The sequence below is a fragment of the Poecile atricapillus genome, chromosome 10, assembly GCF_030490865.1.
Source record: "Poecile atricapillus isolate bPoeAtr1 chromosome 10, bPoeAtr1.hap1, whole genome shotgun sequence".
NCBI lineage: Eukaryota > Metazoa > Chordata > Aves > Passeriformes > Paridae > Poecile > Poecile atricapillus.
The window spans coordinates 11339221-11353023 of record NC_081258.1 but is presented as its reverse complement, the minus strand read 5'-3'; the positions used below and the strand labels follow the sequence as shown (position 1 = coordinate 11353023).

Below are 13803 nucleotides of genomic sequence, written 5' to 3'. Positions count from 1 at the left end.
TTTCTGTAATGATTATGCACCACAGTAGAAAAGACCTCATAATGCAGCACAGGCTCACAGTTAGCAAGAAAACCCATTTACTGCTGGATTTTTATTCTCTTCCAGCAATTCAGAAAGTCAAGCGACCACTCTCCATTTTTTTCCTTTTTCACAGGACCTGTTTAGAGAAGACTTTTCCCACAGTCACTGGCACTTGGCAGAAAAATAACTTCCAACCTTCATCATTCCCTGCTGAAGGCAGCCCCGCTGAAGGTGTATTTATTCCATCTCCCTGTCTCTGTATCCCCCTTCCGGAGAGCGGGCGCAGGGGCTGCAGCCACTGTTGCTAAGCAACTCAGCCATAGCACTGCATCACCAAGTACAGATTGCTCCCATCATTTTCAGCCTCACAAATTTGGGAGCTGGTGTAATAATAGGAAGTAGTATGGATAACAAAACCATTATCCATAGACCGGTAAGTTAGCAGATGGATCATAAAAGCTAAAAAAAAAAAAAAAAAAAAAGCAAGCTACTGTTACAAGAACACTGAACAATTATTGGCAGTATTATTTATTATTTTCAACCTTTTATTTTAATCAGTACAGCCTCCACAAAGAAGTTTACATACTCACTATGTGTGAATGCAAAAGACTTTTGAATTGTGATGATTTTTTTGTGGGTCTTTCTGTGCAAGAGAACACCACAATACCGGTGCTGCTGAAAGCTAGCACAAGATCTATTAGTAATCAAATTTCAGCCCAGATTTTATGGTTAGTCTAACCGAGTTAATTTCTCTAATGTTAGCAATTCATGGAAGAGGTCTCTTGTGGCAGCACAAACCTGGGATCCACAGCAGCTGTCAGAAGAGACTCTGAGGAATTCCTTATTAGCCAGAATGCAACCAGGCAGAAAACTCATTACACAGTGCTAAATATACTTAATCACATCTATTAGAGAAAAATGAACTTGATAATTACAACAAATAACTAAAGAGCAAAAAGTGTTCACGGAAAAACCTACACCAGGATATGTAATAAGAGGGGCTGCATACTGACTGTGTGGGAGAAAGCCTCGCTGGAAACTTCTTATTCTGATGGAAAATGATTACATCACAATGTACAAATGATTTAGGTTTCCCTTGAAAGTGAAGCATTTACATTTAACAGCTTATATAAATGTAACATAAAAAGTAAATTAATTGCTTAGATTTTAAAAATTAATTTGGAAAGCTCTTCTGAGAGTTGAGACAACAATATCTTCTCAAAATGCTTTTTTGGGAAGAGGAAGTCTGCTACAGACATTCACCACAATAAAGGTGATTTCTCAGTAGCTGGTACTTCACTGCAGTACATAATACAAGTGCTCAAAGTCTTTCCTTGTTCTGTAGCCTTTATTTTGCTTCAAATGGGATTGGACTGTGGGGTGATTGGTGCACAATTTTGCCATCAAGCATCTGTAATCTGTATTTTAAAACTGATGGTTTTAAACTAAAGGTATCAGATAACGACCTCACGACATAATTATAGGCTGAAGTCAAATGAAGTAAGCATCTTTGTGGATCCACTCTTCGTAGATTCATCACATACCATACACAGGCACTCCAAATAGACCTGGATACCATCTGCCAAAACCTCCCTTGCTCTGTCATGCAGAAGTATCCAAAGTCAGTCTTACTTCTATCTGCACTTTGCCCAGTCAGTGCACATGAAGTGTGGGCACTGTAACTTTGCAGCAATTCCTGATGCACAGACACTTGGAGAACACAACAGAGCAGCAACTGAAGCTTCATATCTTTAGAACAAGCCTAATACCCAGAACTTCTCTCACTTCATACCAAACTCCTCTCACATCTTATGAAAAGCAGTTAACCTTTAAGCAGATCCATGAACTTGGTTTCCAGTCTTCTTGAGCCCAAACTTTGTTTAAATTTTTTTTCCCAACTATATATATATATATCCTTAATTCAACATCATTGAAATAAAGAAATCAGGCATCTTGAAATCATCAAATAAAATCTGAGAAGGGATACCCCAAGGTTTTCATGTAATTTTGCCTTTATTAGAAGAGGACAGTTAAATAATGCATGAAGCAAGCCATCTGGGTTTTCTTTTTCTATTCAGCCATAGAACATTTTCACCTTTATTTCTATTAAATACCATTAAAACACTGGATACCATCTAGCAAAAATAAGACAAATTCTTCAGAGTTGCATCCAAGTAAAAAGAGAATGCAATGGCCACAGAAAGTCCTTACCTAAAGGCTGTCAAAGACATACAAAACCTCAACACTTTGCAAGCCAAAGTGAGGGACTCAGGTAAGTGCCAAGTGAAAGGTCTACACTGCCAGCTTCCTCTCTTCACCTCATTCCTTTCCTCCAGCTGTCATGAAGAGAGGCAAGAAACTGAAGAATTCCATTTCCTAGGAACATAACTTAAAATGGTGGAAATTAGGAAACAGGATTTGATTCATTGTGTGGCCCAACAGCAGTGAAAGATCCAATGTCTGCATGACAGTAAATTAAGAGCAGATGGATGTGGCTTTGAACTGATAGAAAAAAAAATTTTTACTGCTCCTTTGCACTTGTTCTTCTTTGTTTTAGCTGATTCCTACTTTCTCTTGGTCATTTCTGCTGTCTCTGTATCATGTCAGAACCAGTATTTTAGAACTAAAACAAGGCACTAGCCACTTCTCAGAAGTTAAGAACCTCACATCCACCATTTTTAAATATGCTCCTTCCAAGTGAGTTACACTTAGGGGCTGATGTTATTTAAAGGAAAAATGTAAAAGGTATTCTAAAAGTTGAACATTTTATTTCTTCCAGTGAAAACATATCATCCCACATGGGTTCAGTACTTTGCTTAGCTGGGCTTTAGGATAACACAATGTAATCTTGGGGGGTTGGCAGTGATTCTGAAATTTTTTTGGTTCTAAAGTTTACAGATCAGGCAATACTTTTATGGAAAGAAGGAACGGAGCAAAAATTACTGATTTCATAAAGTCTATTTTTAACCTATAAATCTAAAGAGTGAATCTTACTACAGAGAATGTGTAGTATTCCTCTGTGTGAACAAAGGTATCACAGAACTTATATAATTGCTTCCTTGGTTCTGTACATCTATTAAATAATTTGGTTTTCTTTGTACAAACTGAAATTCTAATTTTAGGTTGTCAGTCATAACTTAGCATATACATCACACCATGCTGAAATCAGAATTAATACACATGCATCTGAATTAATTAATGGGTACAGAATGGTACATGAAATTTTAAGTTCCTTTTAGAAATTTCTACTGAATTTCAACATATTTTACTCCTACTTAGTTATACCAATACAATAAATGTCCAGTAAATTTGAGATGTGGAAAAACAGTTTTTGCCTTCAAGCATCCTCTCTCCATTCTTTGTCTACACTTTCATAAGGAGGCACAGTTCACACTGGATTGCTGAATTAGGTGAACCTTTCACCTGAATTTTCACAGCAGTTTCAATAATCTTATGACTAAGATACTCTTTAGCCTAGAAGGTTAAGTTGGCAAAACAAATAGGACGTTAACTGATATGAACAGAAAGAGAGCAGCGGTAAGACAGAAAAATGAAACAAGCAAATTTTAAAGGGCATAAAAGACCATGTTCTTTATGTGTACAGAAAATGGCTACAACTGCATCAGAATTTTGTTCAAAAAATAAAAATTACTGATTGCTCCTTTTAGAATATCAGCCTTCCTGTCCATGGTTAGGAGTTTGGACAATAAAAGCTGGTTCTGTAACATTTCTCATTTACAGAGTGCAAGCTCTGAGCATAGACAATCCACAAGTATAATTGTGGATTGCAGTGACAAAAAAAAGAGGTGTAATATCCTTATATAACAATCATGTTCAGGAAGGCTGAACACTATGAGAACATTATCAGACTGTCAGAATTCTGCTTTTAGTGTTTTGGGGATAAAGGTACATTGCAATCTTTTCTGTCCTGCCATTAAATAAATAACAATAAGCCTTCCTCACTTAAAACAGAAAATGTATCCAATTTAATATAGAAGTTCATTTGCATTTACTGAGAATTGAATAAATAGAAATGGAAAGCTTGCTTTAGAATTAGTGTGTTAATAGTATATGAACTGCAGATATTTCCTTTTAAATACAGGTAATTCTTTCAGGGATATAAATTCCCATTATTATTTAATTATCCGTTGGGGGCCTTATAGATTTTTTTTCCCCCAGGGAAGTTTTTTCCATTCTGAATATAAAAAAAAAGAAATCTGTGGAGATGCTGCTTGCAGATCAAGTTTATGTTGAGACTGAAGAGCAGTCTGCAAGGCAATGGAGAGTGATGAGCAGTGACAAACACAAGAACAGAGGAATCATTCCTTTTGCAGTCCTCATGGACAGTCCAACGATGCCACAGGCACAAACTTTTCTTAACCAAAGAATGTTGTGATAGCATCAAAGGCAGAAAATCTGATTAAAATGGCTAAAACAGAGCTTTGTTTTTACAAAGTGTGGAAAATCTCATAGCTCCAGATGTTTCCAACTTGGTTACGAAGCTTTCCTTTGTTTTTTCCTATTTTCCAACACAGGGTTGCACCAAACACCCTTGAAAAATACGGAAGAGTTAGGAACAACACTGACAAGCAGAGCAAGCAGAAGCAGCACAGTGTGGTGGCAGCTGCAGCAGCACGGGGCTGGCAGGGGATGGAGCACGTGGCTGGCACTTCTCAAACAACGGAGACAACCACCACAGACCACGGATGGGATCTCTCCGTGGGGTTCCACCACAAGAAGTGACAAGAAGAACTGTATCTATGACTTTCTCTAATGTTCATAACTCAAAACCTACGACCTTGATCACTTTAGCAGATGGTTTTGCTCTGCTGTAGTTGCAATTAAACAGAGTGTGCCAAAGTGAAGAGCAAATTACCCATGCTATCTATCCCAGTTTAAAAAACCTGCAGTCTTCCAGTATCTAGTGGGACAATATCCAAAATTTTCCAGCCCCAGCCCATGCTGGATTGCCATTATATTTTATGTCAGTCAGTACTTCAGAGAGTCCAAGACCCTTGGCATATGTTCTTAGTTAACAAAATGGAAAATTAAACTTTGTAGCAACCCCCTGCCACTCCCAAAATAAAAGAAAAATTCTATTTACATCAATGAGCAGGAAGTCTGATCTTCCTGTGCCAGCCAAAAAGCCTGCAATATAAGGATATTTGGCTGAAGAAAGGAATTTAAAGTAAGCAAACTAGCCTAAACTCACAATCCTGCATTTCAGGTGCTGAGGAGTATTAACAAGAACTACGAATTTTAAAATAACCTCTGATATTGACAGGCAAAAGTTTATTAATTTGACAGAGCTTTTATGCCAGCTCAAAAATGAACTGACTTTTTGAACACATTATCCTCATGGAAAAATTGCTCCTGAATTTCTTCAATACACAAAAAATACCACAATCATAAACCCAGTATATGAAGAAAGAATTAAAAACTTGTATTGCAAGGAAACAGGATGAGGTACCTAAAGACTGTGCCATTTTCACTAATTAATGACTGTGTATAAGACCCCATGAAGTCTAAAGGACTGAAAAAGACGACATCTGAATATGAGACCTAGTCTTTGGTTCCCAACTACCTGAACAAACTTTTCTCTGGGCTACACTGAAAAGGAAACATGAGCAGCATCTCCTCCTTGATTCTCCAGCACTGATGGATTTGGAATACCAATGCACAGTAGTTTTTACAAATTAAATGCAGGAAAACTGCAATGAGTAGACTGAAAAAAATGGTATTTGAGAGTAGATCTGAATATGAAGAAGATATGTAAATAAATTACCTCACTGGCAAACTCATGTTAGGTTTTTTACAGTCCAGATGGTATGGGGCAAACCAAAAGGGGGCATTCATGTCAGAGCCTGTACAACAGGAACAAGGATGCTGATATGGTTTCTTTTTTATATAGAGCTGGGTAAAGAGATCAGAGAACACTGGAACGTTAGCCAAAACAAGTTATCCAGCTGCACTGTGTTTCATCACATATCAATTTTTACTGAAAGAAAACCATACAAATTTAATCAGTTCTTCATATGGTAATATTTAACATTTTTTCCCAAGTTGTTTGATATTATTGTTTTAAAAGTTCTTTTTCCCCCGTCCTCAAAACGTGATGTGTGATAGTGGTGAACACAGGAAAAATATCTATCCCTGGCAAGGCTGAAAGCCTCATTTCCAGTAGACTCAGTAATAAATGCACTGGCGTCTGTGTCAATTGACTGTCTCAATGAAGAACAGGTCACCATAGGGAACAGCGCAGGCAGTGTCTACATTTGAACTCCCACATCCTCATCCCATGCATGTTTGTAGCATCAGTAGAAATTAAATTACCCTAATAAACCTTTCTGCCTTCCCCCTCCCCAAGAAACAGGATTATTTTCCTGATATCTTAAACCACAAGGGTTTTTCCTCTTTTTGGTTTTGGTTTTTTTTTTATTTTTCTGGAAGGTTATCATATAGCATTTGTGTAGCACTTTTAATTATTTGAAAATATATAATAGAGTGGAGACATGGATCCCACTTATATAAATGCCTATTAAAAGGCCATTTATTCTCTCAGTAACCATAAAACATAAAACACCTCTTAAAAGAATATAATTCCTTTGTTTCTAAGCCAAACACATATAATAAGACAGCTTGCTCCTTTTAAGTAAATAAAAATGATTTGTATTAAATAAAACGAAATATTGTATGCACTATATAATTTAACAATAAGACACATCAAAGTATGCATTACTGTGAGCTAACCCATGCCTCAGAGGTGTTGCAAGCCAAATACTTTAAATGATCCAAGAAACATGTTGTTACAGAAAAGCAAAAACCACAGCACGTCATAAACTATTGGTCAGATGAGATGTAAAACCAAGCTCCTAACCATTTGTGGTCACTAAAATCCCCTGGCAATTACTGTGCCCTTAGAATGTTGATTTTGCCCAAACTGGAATGTTTTTAATGCATGAGTTTTATGCTCTATTCCTGATTTCTGCAGGAAGAAGCTCCTGCTCAATCTGCTCTGCACTCTGGGTACTCTGTCTGGTCCTCAAATGCTTGCAAGGACTGTCCTGCATGTGAACACATTCATCTGGATCTCTACTGCTCTCAGTTACAGCCCACAAATACGGGTGAAACTAATGGGATTCCTTGGAGGTGCTTGATAGTGAAATTAGATCCATAGTTTGTAACACAGTTTCAAATACCTCAACTGTAATGCAAGTATAAATAGCATAATTATGCTGTATATAACTCTAAATAAGATGATTCAAAAATGTTTATTATTGAGAATATACTAAACTCGAGAGAACACAAAGTATTTTTAAAAACACAGCAAAAATAACCAGTACAGAAAAGCTTATTGTTTGTATCAGTTTCACATGGATTTACACCATCACACTGCATCCATATTCCCCATTTAGGAACTGCTCTGTAGTTTTGATTGCCCTATTTTAAAAACCTTTTCAGTGGAAGCACTGTAAGCTTCAGAAAGCTGATGAGTCTGTACAGTTTGCTAAAAAGGAATTTCCTCTCTAAGAGCAACATTAACAAGTAGTGCATCTAAGGTTCTAGCTGTGCCAACCGCCTTGTAGCAAAAAACCTCCCCTGACTCCAGCAATAGCAGTAATTTCTTCTAAAAAACACATCACAGGGCAAGGAAATGGACTGCAATCCTATTGATTTATATTACCTGTGAGGAGTGAGTGAATGGTGGCATAAAGTGAAATGTGAATCTGAAGCTGAGTTGTGAGTTAAGAGAACAGTTTACAAACACCGACACGATTCCATGAAGAGAAACCTCCCCAAAACACCACAGAACTAAACACCTGCTGCTGCACCCGAAGCCTTCAGTACTGCAGAATCAGCTGAGATAGTGGGGTCACACAGCTCCATGGGTCTGGAGCTGCAGATCCTGAGGAGATCAGTTGCTGGCACATCTGCTCTACCACTGGTCCCATGCACAAAGAACGAGCCGTGGGCGCAGGGCAGAGGTGCTGGTGATGGGAGACTCCCTGCTCATCCCAACAGCTGCACGTTCCACCCACAAAAGGTCCCACTAACAACCACAAGGATTTATTTTGTGATGCTTGACAAACTCTTTTTAATAATAAAACAACCCTAACTGAAAAGTAATGAGGCATAGTGGAGTTTTCCTGAACAACTGTGACCCCGAAATATTTTACTTTGTTCATCTAAATACACCTGCCGGGTGGGTAGGAAAACCAGACACCAGCACATCATCCCTTTCATTCTATGGCTACAGAAACAGCAGAACATTCATGCATTTCAAAAATTTCTATCAAAAAAAGCCATGTTAAATAATAAATTTGGGGTGATTTTGTCATACCATACTATCAACAAAAAAATGACTGTGCTTATGAAACTCTTTCTTGTAATGTTAATTAATAGTTCTGAACTTTTGCTGCTATCTTGCAAATTAATCGACACTTGCAGTTTCCTGTGGCTATAGACTTCACCACCAAAAATCATATGGTGCTACAAATAATATTTAATAAACACTTTTTATTAACCTGTCTTCCATCCACAGTATTATTACAGTCAATAAATGTTAAAACATCATTATTATGTGGCCTAAAAATTGTTATTAATTTGCATTTGATCGTCTCCATGTGTCCATAAGCCTTACAGGACTGCTCAGTGCTTCTAGCACAGAGCTGAAGCTCCTCTGAAGCAGATTCACACCCATTCGAAAACAAAAGGCTATGCCCATTGAACAAACAGCAGCCAAATCCTCCTTAATTTCATTGCTCTAGGCGTGCTGGTGAACTATTCACACTGATTGGCATCGTTCAGTTTTCAATAAAGGATTTGCTGAAGTGACAGATACTTGTGGAAATAAACTGCCAACAGATTTGCTATGTCAGTAATTAAGTATGTAAAGCTACAGATGTTGAACAATAGTGCCTTCCACCAAGATGTACACCATAATATCAAAAAGTAACCTGGCATCTGGTTTCTTTATTTAAGTACTTTTCTTAGGGTTTGGATCTTAATTTTTTACAGTTGACAGCAACGTTATTTGAGCCAGTCAGCGGCATCTGGTTGCTGGGGGGGTGGAAAATAAGGAAAAAAAAAAGGGGGGGAAAAAAAAGCAGCTCTGTGCACTTTAATTAATTGTGGAGAGATTACATGGTCTTCCAACCGTGTAGTTTGTCATCAGAGCACATTACAGATTTATATTAGATGTTTCTCCACAGTGTCAGGAATAATTAAAAAGGGATAGGAAATGATGCCAGCTAGCAATGCTTTACATCAGCAGTGAAAGTTTTATATTTATTACAGCCAAACAATTTTAAAAGAAGATGTCAATTTTGTAGTTATACTGTGCAAGGAATAAATATTAGGTGGGTAAAGCAGCCAATACATTTCAGCTGCTTGAATAATGAGAGGTTCATGTTTAATCTATCAGACCTACCAGAATTGGTGTGACATGTCAGTTATTAATGAAGCTGCATCCCCTTTTCTCATAAAAACATCCTCTCAATACAATAACTAACATATGTTTTTCTTTTCTTCCTAAAAGGAGCTCTGTCCAATTCCTCCTTTTGATTCATGTAAGAACAGACATGCCAACTGTACACAAATTCTTTTGCTCAATTAATTTACAATACCTTTGGTCTTGGGCTGTGCTAATAGAACGGTGCTTATGTGTACTCAAGCTCATCATAAAGATCCACATTTCTCTCCTCCCCTGTGCACAGACTCCTTTGTACTTGCAGATGAGAGAAGCATGGACCTAAAGGCAGTTTGCAGCCTAAGGAACAATCTCTATCCAAATACTACAGGTATCATTTCTGCCCTCGTATAGACTCATTCACAAACTGCATTTCCCAAATCCCATCAATGTATTTGTATTTATTTGATGCAGTTTTACTAATGTGGCTTCAGCTGCTTTAAGCATTCTGTTTTGAGAAACCAGTGCAAACAAGTCGCTTCCCTTTGCTATGAAATAGCTTTCAACCTCTGAGCTCAAATGGAGATTTTCTGTCACATGTCAATGCTGAAATGAATTATTAAAAACAGCTGCAAATTGTCCCCTTCACCCCTATTCTGCTGTTTTTTTCCCAAAGCACAATGAGAAAATAATTTCAGACAAATTACTACACGTAATGGTGATCAAATGACTTGGCCCTTACTGTTGTTTTTGTTGAGCCCAAAAGAGGAAACAAGCATTCATGAGTACAATGGCAGCTTTCCCATTTGGTTCATGTCTTTCATTGAGTAACACTTTACAGAGGTAAAAATGAAAGAATTCACATCATACATCTACAGCACCACTCAGTTATGGTCAGAGCTCATGAAGCAAAGAGGTGACCAGGAGGAAGCTGAAGTATCTCCCTATACAAGGTAGGCAGACAGAACCCTGGACAGAAATTCCAAAGAGTGATGGTTCTCCTTGGCATGCCCAAGAACTCACTAGATGGCCTTGAGTTAGTCTCTGTTTCAGACACTTGGGCATCTGTTCATCACCACACATTGTTACCCCAATTAGAGATTAAGTTCTATGTTATTATAATGTGCATAGATTTTGAAAAAATACAGTTAAACCCAGTTTTTCATTCTTTAATTGTTCTGACTTCATTTGGGATGTCTAACGGTGGAATACAGCATTAGTGGGTTAAGATACAACTTTTCTGCTTATTTAAGCTGCTGTGCCATGATTCAGAATTGCTCCCTAGAAATGGACACCACACCACCTGCTTTTGCTTGGTTTTGTTTTCTGCTGAATGATTACTTTATTTACACTAGAAAACATGGCAGTGACAATTCCATAATGTTTTGTATCTAGAATGAGTCCATTTGAAAAATGTAACCAATGTGCAATTTGCCTAAGTGTTGGTTCCCTAAACATTGCAAATCTTTGCAATGGAAATTTCTATTTACTGCTGTCTTTTAAACACCTTTTTAAATGTGTTTTTTCCTGGGTATTACCTAAACTTTTGGGAATTTACCTGTCTAGATGCCCTTCACCTATTTTTAATTTCCCCACAGTCACAACTGCTACAACCGCTCACAGAAGCCCCCAGGAGAACCAACACCAGTCAGTGAGTGAGATCTCTTTCTTTGAAGCTAGATTTTGGCTTTTTTTTTGGTGCTCCTCTCTCCCTAAGAGATGAGGAAATATTCTGGGCAAAGTCAGGTAATGGCTGTGGAGAATTCTCAAGGGAATTGCTCTGATTATTTTTAGGCTGATAAGGAATTTGATTGGATTGGAAGAGAGAAGATGGGAAGAAACTGTTGGTCTTATCAAATAGGATCAGATTTATTTTAAGATTATTTTGAGCACAGAGAGCAAGCTACAGTAAATAAAATATGAAGACAAAAAAAAGGAGGAGGAAATTGTTCACAGTGACCTACTGCATCACATACTGCATTTCACTTAGCTGATGTCTCGCAAGTGCCACTCAAAACAAAGTTCCAGCTTCTCTCAGATTTCTGTGCGTGACTACACGTGCCACTGACAATTCAAAGCCTTTTCAGTTTTCAGAGAACTAATAAACATATTCCAATGGATTTGAGAAGTGCTAAAGAGGCAACGAGTAGACATTTTTCCTTGTGCCTAGACTCAAATGTCCTTTTATTTTGAAATAAAGAATAAGTTCTCCAATTTCAGTACAACACCTTTGTCATGAGAGACCACCTGATGAAAACCCACCTCTAAGAGGAAAAGATTACATGTTTACAACTAACAAAGCTTCTGGTTCTTAATCAGTGTATGGCTAATTTCCATATAAATATCCAAACAGTACTTCCTGGAGAACTGAACCTGGACCTCGGCAGTTCTCCTGAACTAAAACTTCCATCTCAGTAACAGTAATACATCTAAAATTACTGCTTTATACTCCGACTTACCATTTCAGATTCAGGGACTCAAATATCATGAATGTGGCTGGGAAAATAATCTCCCCACCATGTTACATTGTCCTCTGAACTACTTTTCCCCTCCCTCTCTCTACAGCTCAGTGACAGGCAGACAGCAAGGGCCATTAGTAGGGATATGACAGGTACAGTAGCTCCTGCACACTTTGATGATCTGCTTTGATCATCTTGCATCATATTCATTAGAGAACTTTTACCCTTTCCATTCTGTAGAGGGTGGATATCTCCATTAAAAGTCCTCTTCTCTGATTACCATCAATACTGAGGAATTCATGGTGTGGCTTTCAGATCTCACACACAGATGACAATGTTCAAATTTAATGCTTCGACTGTATCAATATACAACTGCTTTAAATCAAATCAATCCACTGATTAACAATATTTTATCACTGACTTGAAATTTTGCCCATGCAGAGCACAAGGAAGTTATATTAATATATTTGCTCTGATTTATCCTACCATAATCAACACTCAGCTGTCACCTATTTTAACTATAGAATATTTAATAACTAGTATTAAAATAAAAGGGCATTATCAAAGTTTTGACATCTTCCAAAGCATATTAATTTCTTATGATACCCAACCAGCTTCTCTAAAAACATGAAGAAGCCATTAGTTTGCATGAAGCAAATGAGACAGATACAGCATAATCATGGACATTTCTTCAATTATTTCCCACAACAATGGCTGTCTTATGCCCACCTGCCCTTTGCCTTTGTAAGGAGAGTAATTCAGAAAAAAAAAGAATCACATCTTTAGGTTTCTAGTTGGGTTTATATTATATATAATGACATTAAAAAATTATTCCACTTCCTCTCTGCTAAACACTAGTCTTGGATAAAGGCTAATCATGATTTAAAACTACTTCTCTTTGGAGGGGATTTTGAGGAAGACACATTGGGTGTGGAAACACTCCCAAGCCACAAACATATTTAAAAGGGCCCTGTAAGAATGCCAACATAGTTTTGAGACTTAAGGTATAAAACATTTTGTAACTTGTGCTACAAAGGGATGGTGAATATTAGCAAGATGGTCAATGGGGTAAGAAACAAATTAACTCTGCTTTCTTTTACACTTCTGTGTTCTCTAAACAACAGATGAGTTCATTTATAAAAATATTCAACACTTAATTTAGACTGAAAAATATCTAAATGTAATCAATGTTGTTGACATTTTCACTGAAATGAAACAAATTAATCAGAGTATTTTAATTATAAAAAATTAAATTCATTCATGCAACTGCCAGAAAAATGAGGTTTCTTAACTAAAACCATTACATCAGAAATTAAAAGCCACTTTCACACAGATGTTTCTCAGGAGTTAAAAACATGCCTGGGCTGGCTACTGTTACTGGGTACCAAGTTTCTCAAAGCTAAGCTAAATCCACTGGACCTTCAGAAAGAGTATTTTTTACCTCTCTTCCAAGAAGTGGTTATTACAACAAATCAAGCCAAATAAATTTTTAATAATAACAATGCACTACATATTATCAGAGGTCTTCACCAAGACCATTTGTTCTTGATAAAGGATACTTTTTTCTAGAAAATAGTCTACACCACTGGTGTTACCATGGAGTGATCATGCCATCCCTACCTGCTCCCCATCTCCAGGTGCCAGCTGCACCTCTGTCCCAAACCCTGACCCTTCCCCAGATGCAGGAGCTAGACAGTGCAAATTTAGGTACACACAACTCAAACTGAGGTGATTTTAAAGTCTCCCTATGATCTGAAATCATAAGCACTATACTAATGATCCTGTAAAACTACAGATTTTGGGGGGAGGGGGAGAAAAGTGGAAAATGCTTTTCTTTTTGCCATATAAAATGGTAACATATCCTCAATTTTTTCTTGTGTACTCTCATCAAAATGAATAGGAAGACTTTAGTGG

The 13803-nt window shown here is 37.4% G+C and overlaps 1 protein-coding gene across 7 annotated transcripts in view; it reads right to left on the bottom strand.

Moving 5' to 3' along the window:
* Nucleotides 1-13803, bottom strand: part of FTO (FTO alpha-ketoglutarate dependent dioxygenase) — a 227547-nt gene that overhangs the window by 51971 nt on the left and 161773 nt on the right. The window contains exon 9 of one of the 7 annotated variants that reach the window (XM_058845642.1): nt 396-480. The exons of 4 other annotated variants lie outside the window; for them this stretch is intronic. In XM_058845642.1, the coding sequence (XP_058701625.1) occupies nt 441-480 (40 nt within the window). In that variant the 3' untranslated portion in view covers nt 396-440. Of the gene's footprint in view, nt 1-395; nt 481-2261; nt 2410-13803 lie in introns of those variants that run through there. 2 more of the 7 variants (XM_058845643.1, XM_058845639.1) reach the window with 2 other exon arrangements.